Below are 12,500 nucleotides of genomic sequence, written 5' to 3' on the forward strand. Positions count from 1 at the left end.
CTTATACTTATATCTCCTTACAATCTCCACATAATCATAAATCATGAAAAATCTATCTCACACCAGAATCAAGGCTCGAGATATAAACAATGGCCGAGCTATGAGACCTAACACAGGCCTATTGAAACCCTCGTAAGTTGTTTTGTTGTTTCGCTCGCCCGCCGACAAAGGGCAGAGTGGCGGGCAAAGAGGTGCGTGGGAAGTTATATTGGCAGCAGTGAGAGCGAATTTGTACCGTGTGAGTCCGTGGTATCAATAGGTGCATTGTTATCGGGGTCTCAAAACAGCTGATGGAAGCGTCCGTGCGGTGCAAGAGACGCGGTTCGAAATAGATATTGGCGGTTGGCGCAACAGCGGGAGAACAATCTATCTTTGTGGTAATACTTGATAAAAACTTCTTTTGAGTATAGTTTTTTTCTTTTTCTTCTTTCAGCTATGGCGTAAAAAGAAGGGAGAAAGAAATATGACAAGATGTTTCGAGTTCCAAAGCGGATTCGATCCTACAAGAGGCTTCGATACAACGCGAGAGAATAAGGGATCGCTAGACGAATCAACAACACGCTATTCGTGATGTTCCTTTGTTTTTATATACCTTAGAGACGAGATATATATACGCCTGTGGGTAGGATCGAACACGATTACGTGAACAAAGCATTACAAATATTTCCAATGCAATGTCTTTGTGTAGAATATGAGTATTTACCCATTCTTGTTCTCGCTGACCTAAAATACGGTATAAACTCGCCATTAAGAGAGTTCCAAGTATCTATAAATCAAGACTAGAAATTATCTAGATGCTCGAATACGCATTTATTGTAAACTTGCCTTACATTCAGTGCGTTTCAAATGCTACTTAAGTATCCATATGTTAATAAAACGAAAAAAAATCAATGTGCTGGGAGCTTCAATAAGTTTCACTTAGCACACATTATTTCTATATCATGTTTCTATATTTGATTGAGACATTACGAATGCCCACAATACATTTAAAGATATGATAAACACAAGCAATAACAAAGCAAAAAAAAAAAGTATTCTGATGACACTCACTCGTAATACATAATCAAATATTTCTACACAATTATAGAAACAGAGGATTAAGGTCAAGGACTAAATACTTTCCAAACTATCACGCAATCGGATATTCCTCCAAGCGCCCTTTGAGACTTTCCCTGTGACCTAGCGTCCCTATGACCTATCTTTCCTAGGATCTAGTCTCCATGTGACCTAGTTTCCATGTGATCTATCCTCCCTGTGACCCATCTTCTCTGTGACCTTACCTCAACTGTGACCTAACATCCATGTGATCTAGCCTCCCTATGACCTAATCTCCCTGTGGCCTAACCTTCCTATGACCTACTCTCCCTGTGACCTAACGTACCTGTGACCTATCCTTCCTGACCTATTTTCCCTTTAACCAATACTCCCTGTGACCTAGCTTCTCAATGACTTGTCCTTGGTCATTTCGGAGAAGCGGACTCGGGTCAGCTGAGTATACCGAGTAATTGCTCACTGAATCATAAGATGGTCTTAAAATGTAAATAAATTAACAAAATCTAAAATATTAGGAAACTAGTAATTACAAACCAAACAAAAACTGAAAATGGTAAGAAATAAGAATTAAACTTTTATATTCATGATATACTAACACAGTGTTCTTTATGATGTATACTTTAAGAATTCTTAAAATGACTTTAAATGCTACAAATAACATAAACATCAATTGTTATTCTTAATATCAACAATGATAAGGATAATAATGATAAATATAAGAAGACGTAATAAAAACATGACGAAGATAATTATACCAAGATAGAGAATATGATAAATAATATCAATAAGATAAAGAATAACAGAAATAACGCTAATAAAACGAATAAAATAATCAATAACAATGATACCAACAGCAACAATCATCATCATTCTCATAGCAACTCAACAGGACCAATATCTCAAACAAACGAAAACCAAAAAAAATAATAATAATAAAAAAAAAAAAAATAAATAAATAAATAAATAAAATAAAATCTCACCTGGCTGGTCCCAAGACTTAATAAAAATCTCACCTGGCTGGTCCCAAGACTGGGCGTTGGAGGAGAGGCAGAAAAGGTGCAGGAGAGCCGCAGGAACCACCAGGGTAAGGGGTACCAACCATACCGCCATCCATCCGCTCTTACCGGCCTGAAAATGAACAGATAAAGAATGAAAGAAAGAAATATATGTAGGCAAGTACATGTATATGGGGAATGGAAGAATGGAAGAAAGAGGGAAATATATCGAAGAGTGAAAGAAAGAAAGAAATATATGTAGGTAAGTACATGTATATGGAGAATGGAAGAATGGAAGAAAGAGGGAAATATATGTAGACAAGAACATGTATATGGAGAATGGAAGAAAGAGGGAAATATATGTAGACAAATACATACACGTGGAGAATGGAAGAATGGAAGAAAGAGGGAAATATATGTAGGCAAGTACATGTATATGGAGAATGGAAAAGTGTAAGAAAGAGGGAAATATATTAAAGCGTGAAAGAAAGAAAGAAATATATGTAGGTAAGTACATGTATATGGAGAATGGAAGAATGGAAGAAAGAGGGAAATATATGTAGGCAAGTACATGTATATGGGGAATGGAAGAATGGAAGAAAGAGGGAAATATATCAAGGAGTGAAAGAAAGAAAGAAATATATGTAGATAAGTACATGTATATGGAGAATGGAAGAATGGAAGAAAGAGGGAAATATATGCAGGTAAGTACATGTATATGGAGAATGGAAAAATGGAAGAAAGAGGGAAATATATGTAGGCAAGTACATGTATATGGAGAATGGAAGAATGGAAAAAAGAGGGAAATATACGTAGACAAGAACATGTATATGGAGAATGGAAGAATGGAAGAAAGAGGGAAATATATGTAGACAAATACATACATGTGGAGAATGGAAGAATGGAAGAATGAGGGAAATATATGTAGGCAAGTCCATGTATATGGAGAATGGAAGAATGGAAGAATGAGGGAAATATATGTAGGCAAGTACATGTATATGGAGAATGGAAGAATGGGAGAAAGAGGGAAATATATGTAGACAAGAACATGTATATGGAGAATGGAAGAATGGAAGAATGAGGGAAATATATGTAGGTAAGTACATGTATATGGAGAATGGAAGAATGGAAGAAAGAGGGAAATATATGTAGGCAAGTACATGTATATGGAGAATGGAAGAATGGAAGAAAGAGGGAAATATATGTAGGCAAGTACATGTATATGGAGAATGGAAGAATGGGAGAAAGAGGGAAATATATGTAGACAAGAACATGTATATGGAGAATGGAAGAATGGAAGAATGAGGGAAATATATGTAGGTAAGTACATGTATATGGAGAATGGAAGAATGGAAGAAAGAGGGAAATATATGTAGGCAAGTACATGTATATGGAGAATGGAAGAATGGAAGAAAGAGGGAAATATATGTAGGCAAGTACATGTATATGGAGAATGAAAGAAGGGAAGAAAGAGGGAAATATATGTAGGCAAGTACATGTATATGGAGAATGGAAGAATGGAAGAAAGGGAAATATATGTAGGCAAGTACATGTATATGGAGAATGGAAGAATGGAAGAAAGAGGGAAATATATGTAGGCAAGTACATGTATATGGAGAATGGAAGAATGGAAGAAAGAGGGAAATATATGTAGGCAAGTACATGTATATGGAGAATGGAAGAAAGGGAAATATATGTAGGCAAGTACATGTATATGGAGAATGGAAGAAAGGGAAATACATGTAGGCAAGTACATGTATATGGAGAATGGAAGAAAGGGAAATATATGTAGGCAAGTACATGTATATGGAGAATGGAAGAAAGGGAAATATATGTAGGCAAGTACTTGTATATGGAGAATGGAAGAAAGGGAAATATATGTAGGCAAGTACATGTATATGGAGAATGGAAGAAAGGGAAATATATGTAGGCAAGTACATGTATATGGAGAATGGAAGAAAGGGAAATATATGTAGGCAAGTACATGTATATGGAGAATGGAAGAAAGGGAAATATATGTAGGCAAGTACATGTATATGGAGAATGGAAGAAAGAGGAAAATATATGTAGGCAAATACATACATGTGGAGAATTGCCTGTAAACAAAGTATATAAACAATGGAAGAAAGAAATATATGTAGGCATATACATAATGTGGCGAACTGCCTAAAAATATATAGAAAAAGAATGAAAGAAAGAAAGAAATATATGTAGGCAAGTACATATATATGGCGAACTGCCTAAAAAATATATAGAAAAAGAATGAAAGAAAATTATATGTAGGCCAATACATACATGTGGAGGATTGCCTGAAAATAAATAGATAAAGAATGGAAGAAAGAAATATATGTAGGCAAGTACATATACACGGAGAACTGCCTATAAATAATCGAGAATGGAAGAATGGAAGAAAGAAAGATATGTAAGCAAATACATACATGTGGAGAATTGCCTATAAATCAATAGATAAAGAATGGAAGAAAGAAAGAAATATATGTAGGCTAATACATACATGTGAAGAATTGCAAATAAATAAATATGAATGGAAAAACAAGCTTGGAAATATGTGTAAACATATCCACACATGCGTAAACACACACGCATGCACAGGCATACACACCAAGTAAACAAGAATATGTCATTAAATGCACTTCATTTGCAACGAAAACAAACCTTACTGTGCAAGTGCAAAAGGTCATGTTTTTTTTCTAATCATCAAAAATAATAATTTTAACTTATATCAAACCTTCAGAACTATTATTCAATATATAGCTTTCTTGTTTTGATGTTCTGAAATCAAGAAGATACATTTTTCAATAAAATAAAATTAAAAAAATATGGGACTGCGTTTATAATAATCATGACAATAACAGTAACAATGATAATTAACATATATTGATAACGATAATATTAATAGTAATAACGGTTATGACTAAAATGAAATAACAAGAACAAGTTACAAAGGTAATGATAATCATAACTAATAATGATAATAATAATAATAATAATAATAATAATAATAATAATAATAATAATAATAATAATAATAATAATAATAATAATAATAATAATAATAATAATAATAATAATAATAATAATAATAATAATAATAACAACAACAACAACAACAACAACAACAACAACAATAATAATGATAATACTGAATAGAGGCGCTGTTGTCGTAAAAAGAGGCCGTCGCCAATTTTTATCAGAAGAATATTTAGCCAAAAAACTTGCTGTTTAAGATCCGCGAATCAATGGGAATCGCGATTTCACAAGCAAAATATTTCTAAACCCAATTTCATATATCATGTCTGCCCGAACAACCTCATCGCTGTGAAAATACGATAATCAGTTGAGTGTAATTGTGTAATTAAGTGACCATGAGGGCTTACGAGTGAACATTAAAAGTGATCTTAACATTACTTTCTAAATTCGGGATTGTGATAAAACTGATTGAATTATCAGGTTTTCGAGATAACCAAATATAGGGCTTTAAGATATTCGGTAGTGGATGGCAAAGTACTTCACCGTGGTGATAAGATAACGTCAAAGAGGAAGAAAAAGAACACTCAAAAAGGAAAAAAATAAGTTAAAAGGACCATTGTACTAAACTTCAATAATCTTCGATCAGATTTCTTTTCTTTATAATGGGTAAATCTGTCAGTTTACAAGGCGATGGAAATAATAGCTTTGGTTTAGAAATATACAGCCGGTTTATTAAAATTGTGCCAGGCCCGACCCAATGAATTTTCACAAATGTATATGTAGAAATAAAGGCATATCTGTCTATATATCTGATAGATATACATTCAACCATCTATTTGCCGGCTTGGTATGCATGTCTAGACTGATAAATATGCATTCATTTCTTTATTTATGCATGTCAAGTATACGAATATTCTTTGGGTCGGGCCTCGCACAATTCTAACAAACCGACCGTTAATCTTTTTAAATTACTTGGTTATTGTCCTCTCTTATTTAACTAACATTCTCCGTTAAGTGCTCAGTGCAGGGTGGTTAAATTGCCATGAGAGAAATATTAATGAGAAAATTTTGGATAATGAAAAACTAAAGTATATTTGAGAAATATCCGATTCCTGTAAGACTATATGTTTATTGTGTGTGTGTGTGTGTGTGTGTGTGTGTGTGTGTGTGTGTGTGTGTGTGTGTGTGTGTGTGTGTGTGTGTGTGTGTTTGCGCGCTAAAAGGACATCAATGTTTACAAACAAGGAGGTTGACACGCACGAACTGGTCGCAAAAATCAGCTGTTACGGTTTATGACGTCATCCAGCCTAACCTAATAACCTTTCTTTATTCATTTCAAGGTCACTCTGCCTAATGCGTAGAATTAAAAGGATTCCATTAGTTTTGTAAAGAAACTGCTAAATCATCCCGAGGACATTCTTTTTCGAAAGTTTTAATATAAATTTATTGAATATAACTTTTTCTTTAAATCACACATGAAAAAAAATCTTTCTAAAATACAGATATGCTTATTTAGTAAACTCCTTGTAATCACTTATAGCATGACAAACAAGGTATTTTTTCGTTATCATGATATTTTCATGAATCTAATGAATATGTCATAGATAGGCCTATAAACCGTAATTAATTCGACAAAGCAGTAGAATTACGTATATCTTGGTGGAAAAAATAACAGATAGATAGATAGATAAACAACAAAACGAGTTACATTAATTATGCAAAGATTTTGACAAAGATACAATAAAGAGTAACAATAAAAAAAAAACATGTATATAAAAAAAACAAGCTACGTCAATATATACTTAGGAAAATATCTAACTGAAAGATACAATAAAAAAGAACATAAACACTGACAAAAACAAACAAACAAACAAAATCAAACTAGACAAAATAAACCGCCACGACCTCACCCAGACGCGCCGAAAGCTAATCAACCCCCTACCCCTCCACCCCACCCCACCCACCCCCCTCAAGCCGACGACCCAACAAGGCCCTTCTCGTCAAACCACTTTCCCCCCGACGCCCTTCACGACGAAAGCCGCCCGTCAAGAATACCGAATGGCTTTGGCGAAGGAGCGGACAGTCAATAGGATCCAGTTTATAGGGTAATTTCGAACGCGGGATCAGGATAAGTATGTTGGACTCTCTTTCCTTCGCTCATAGAGATTCCGATGCTGTAGCTGGTTCGCGCGGGTTCTATAAAGTATGTTTTTTATGCATCAAATATGTTGTATGCGAAGTTTATCCGTGGAAGAACGTTATTTCCCAGTTCTGCAAGGGGACTGTGGTATTAATTTCCGTCAGTTCTTGTACCAACGTAAATATACATATAAATATCGAATTAAAAATATATATATCTTTCATTTATACTTGCATTTACTTCTCAAAAACAACAAACAATAATAATCTAAAATTACTAATATGTTAACCAGCCACAAGACATGCATCAAACATGTTTTTTTCCCCTAAACATGCCATGTATTGAGCCGACTGGACAGAGAGATTATAAAGACACCGAGGTTTTGATTCTTGAAAATTAACTAAATAAGCATCATAAGGACAGATGATTATATACACTGATGTTTTAACCTTCGGGGAAAAAAAAAAAAATCTCGGTTTCTCGATGAGAAGGCCCAGCGGTCCCTGCTATGGAATTAAAAACTGTTTATTGAACTTCTTGTAAACTGTTACTTTACCGGAAATTGTATATAAAAAGGGAATTGAATACTTTCACAAGACTTACTGGGAACTATCTGTGACTGAGCCCCCATATAAAATGAATAAAGGTGATTAGAATATACAGAAGAACTTCAGTATCCAAGACGAGAAAGTATGTTTCCAAAGTCTACTTTTGAAAAATCAAGTGAGATTTCGTAATTTCGATCGATTTTCATTTTTTGCAAGTCGCATGGAAGTGTTCACCGCTCGATATATTATATTAACCATTTGATCATACCGCTTTCATTACAACGTTTTTATTCTAACGTTTTTTATCACGTCTGTATTTCAATGCATATGTTATCAAGTTTTATTACATGTTTATCATAGCCTTTTCATGACATTAGTTTTATTACAATTGTGGTGCAACATCGTTATTGCAACGTTTCTAAAAATCTTTTCATCACAGTATTTTTATCGTTGACATCACAAACGTTCGATCACAACGATGGTAACGTTTATATTACGTTTTTTTTTATCATGGCATCTTAACAGCAGCATTTTTATCACAACGTTTTTGTCGAAACGTTTTTATTGTATTTTTACTACAACGTTTTATTACGTTGTTTTATTACAACGATTTTATCAAAACGTATTTCGTCCAGTGTCACTCCAACGTGTCGACCCCAACCTTTCCACCCCAACGTTCCCCCCTCCACCCACAGCGTTTATACCCTAGTTATTCCACCCCAATGTTGCTCCCCACAGCGTTTCAACCCCAACGTTTCTACCCCAACCTTTCCCTCCCCCCCCACAACGTTTCAACCCCAACGCTTCCCCCCCCCCCACACACACACATAACGTTTCAACCCCAATGCTTCCCCCCCACAACGTTTTAACCCCACCCTTCCCCTCCCCCCAAACAACATTCCAACCCCAATACCCCCCACCCCCCAAAAAAAAACCGCTTCCCCCACAACTTATCCCCAAAAAACGTTTCTTCTTCCACCCTCAACTCACCTGCGCGAACGCCGTCAGGACCACGGGCACCACGGCAGCGGTCAGGATCCCCGTCAGGTTGAAGATGTGAACGAGACGCCACAGCTGCAGGGGAGCCAAGTCCTCGAGATTAAGCCTGTTGCCCACTCTCACCAGCCCGACGCCCACGCCCGCACATCCGGCTGCCACGCCCACCAGCACGCCCGCAGAATCGAGCCCAATCGTGGCCATGAGGATCACCGCTGTCACTACTAGGAGACTGCCTTTTGGGGGGGAAGAAAATGGGTTGGTGAGTGGGTTTGGGGTTATGGTGAATGGGGATTGGGAATGGGGATGGGGATGGGGATGGGGATTGGGAATGGGGATGGTGATTGGGAATGGGAATGGGTATGGTAATTGGGAACGGGATGGTGATTGGAACGGGATAGTGATTGGGAGTGGGATGGGTATGGTGATTGGGAACGGGATGGTGATTGGGAGTGGGAATGGGTATGGTGATTGGGAATAGGGCGTTGGTTAGGATAACGGGAAAGGTAATGGTACTATGTAACTGTAATGGTAAAGGTGCTAGTAATAGTAATGGTAATAGAAGTGGCAATAATAATAATTACTGTAATTGTAACAATAATGATAATGATAATATTAATGATGATTAGTACTACTAATCAACATAACGACAAGTTAAACCATAATTACAACAGTAGCTACAATAACAATAATGATAATATAACGCATTATATCATATTAAGGCTATTAATAACGCTAATGCTTTTAATTCACAACCGTTAATACTACTTCTAAGGTCATGAGGACAATAACACAGATAAAGTTATCATTATGGAAAGTGTTATCATAATTATACTCTTACGACAAGGCCTAAATCAAGAGTTTTATAAGAAATTACGATATCTGTCTATCTATCGATTAATCTATTCATTTTCCTTTTAGTTGCTATGTTGTTGATTTACGTAACTTATGTAAAGTCTTGTGTAGTGATTAGCAATGTCATTATAATCATAAATTGCTGTGACAAAAAATAACAATAAGGTAAATAATAACACCAATGATAACAATAACAGTAACATAAATAATAATAAGAAAATGACGGGTAAGAACAAGGAAAAAGAAGGAGAAGAGGAAGAAAAACAAGAACAAGAAAGAAAGAAGGTTAAGAGGAAGAACAAGAACACCAACAACAACAATAACAACAAAAACACCAAAACAACAACAATAACACCGACATACAAATCGCAAAGACAATAATAAACAAACAAATAATAACAAAAATTCACGCAATCTCCCTCATTTTCATTTGTCTAAAACCCATTAATTTTTCATTACCTGGCATCATTAACCATCTCTTGGCTATTATCATTAATACATAATTATTTTTTTTGCCTTCTACTTATCAATCATGATTGTGGCAATTAAAATATCATTAAACGACATGAACCGTCATTTCATTAGTTCTCGTTAATCAGTCTCTAATTGATGTCATTAAGAGTATACCGCTTTATTACTTTGCTTTATTGGTAATTATCGGTAATGCTGTTATTTGTAATTTCAAAGTTTTGATTAAATGGGTCTCCTGGTAATTACATTAATAACAGCCGTGTTACTGTTGTTATCATTTCTGTTCTTGGCGTTCAATCACTGTCTTGACTTATCATTATTGTTTATCATTATCATTATTATCATTATTATTATTACCATTATTTCTTTTTATCTTTATTATTGTCATCATTATTGTTTTTATCAGTATCATTATCATTATGGTTATTATTATCGTCATTATCATCGTTATTATTAACCATGATTACCATTATCTCAATTATCATAATCTCCATCGTAATGAAATCACTACCATAATTCTTGTTATCATTATTCTCTCCCTTATCTTACCATTACATTTTTATCACCATCTTTCTGCTGTTAACATCACCATCATCATCATCTTCATAATCTTCATCATCATTATTACAAGTAGCAACTTTCTTTTCCCTTTAAATCCGACAATAACAATAGCAACTTTGGATAAAAATGATGACAGGAATAATGGTAATCAGAAAATAATAAAGATGACAAAAACACAATGAAAATAAAATCAGTGATATAAATGTTAATAGGAGTAAAATAATAACGATAATAATGTCGATATTAATAAGACATAAGGTAATGACATAATATTAATAAAGAACAACACAGAACAATTGTAATAAACATAACATAATAGCAATAATAACATAATCAAAGTAATAAAAACTTCATGAGGTTAATAAAAAACCGGAAAAAATCGAAAACTAAATAAAAGAGAAAAAAAAAACTCAAGCACTTTTTATGAATGGAAAATGGATCGCCATTCATCAACATTGCAATTTCACTCATTCATTCAACGTGAAGAGTCTTGAACGAGGTTTGTTTACCCTTTAGTTGTTGTTTTTCTTCAAGTTTATGAGTGGAAATACTTGTTGGTAAATTTGAATTGAAAATATGAAAAAAAATATTTAGATCTGTTTTGCTTGTTTGTTTGAGGGGGTAGGGTGGAAGAGAGAAAGAGAGGGAGAGAGCGAGAAGGAGGGAGGGAGAAGGAGGAAGGGAGGGAGAGAGGGAAAGAGAGAGAGGGAGAGAGGGAGGGAGGGAGGGAGAGAGGGAGGGAGAGGGAGAGGGAGGGAGGGAGGGAGGGAGGGAGGGAGGGAGGGAGGGAGGGAGAGAGAGAGAGAGAGAGAGAGAGAGAGAGAGAGAGAGAGAGAGAGAGAACAAGACCGTGAACGAATATGAGAAAGAGAGGAGAGAGAGAGAGAAAGACAAACAGACAAACAAAGATCCAATGAAGAGTCGATAAAAAACCCTACCCCCACCCCCCACCCCACCTCCCCCCTTAAAAAAAAAAAAAAAAAAAAAATACACATTTTCAACATACCACAAAAACCGCATAAAACCCAAAACAATAAAGGACAAGGGGAGGAAGGGAGGAGAGGGGTGGGGGTGGTGGTCGGGGGAGAGAGAGGGAGGGGGAGTGGGGGGAGGATCACGCTGTTCATTATAATCGGCACAAAGTCAACCCAAGGAAGTTGTGCCAGAGTGCCCCTTCCATTATTTACGAAGTTTAGGAGGTCGAAGTTTGCCGGGGCGAGGGTGCCAAGCGGTGCCAAGCAGTGCCATTCTCGAGAGAGAGGGAGCGGGTACTACAGGGAGCGGGAGACGTTGTTTGGAGTGGATGGATGGATGGATGGATGGATGGATGGAGGGAGGGAGGGAGGGAGGGAGGGAGGGAGGGAGGGAGAGAGCGAGGGAGAGAGAAAGTGAGAGAGAGAGAGAGAGATTGAGGGAGAGAGAGAGAGAGAGAGAGAGAGAGAGAGAGAGAGAGAGAGAGAGAGAGAGAGAGAGAGAGAGAGAGAGAGGGAGGGAGGGAGGGAGGGAGGGAGGGAGGGAGGGAGAGGGAGGGAGGGAGGGAGGGAGGGGGAGAGAGGGAGGGAAGGTGGGTGGAAGGGAGAGAGAGAGAGAAAGAGAGAGGGAGAAAGAGAGAGAGAGGGAGAAAGAGAGAGAGAGAGAGAGAGAGAGAGAGAGAGAGAGAGAGAGAGAGAGAGAGAGAGAGAGAGAGAGAGAGAGAGACAGAGAGACAGAGAGACAGAGAGACAGAGACACATAGAGAGACAGAGAAAGAGAGAAAGAGAGAAAGAGAGAGAGAGAGAGAGAGAGAGAGAGAGAGAGAGACACAGACAGAGAGAGAGAGAGAGAGAGAGAGAGAGAGAGAGAGAGAGAGAGAGAGAGAGAGAGAGAGAGAGAGAGAGAAATAGAGAGAGATAG

General features: G+C 36.5%; 1 protein-coding gene across 1 annotated transcript in view; it reads right to left on the reverse strand.

Moving 5' to 3' along the window:
- Positions 1-12,500, reverse strand: part of LOC113829024 (uncharacterized) — a 72,349-nt gene that overhangs the window by 7,377 nt on the left and 52,472 nt on the right. The window contains exons 10-11 of the mRNA XM_070114877.1: positions 8,715-8,956; positions 2,067-2,181 (exon numbers count right to left, since the gene is read on the reverse strand). Coding sequence (XP_069970978.1) covers positions 2,067-2,181; positions 8,715-8,956 — 357 coding nt within the window. The remainder of the gene's footprint in view (positions 1-2,066; positions 2,182-8,714; positions 8,957-12,500) is intronic.

Source organism: Penaeus vannamei, chromosome 36 (genome assembly GCF_042767895.1).
Source record: "Penaeus vannamei isolate JL-2024 chromosome 36, ASM4276789v1, whole genome shotgun sequence".
NCBI lineage: Eukaryota > Metazoa > Arthropoda > Malacostraca > Decapoda > Penaeidae > Penaeus > Penaeus vannamei.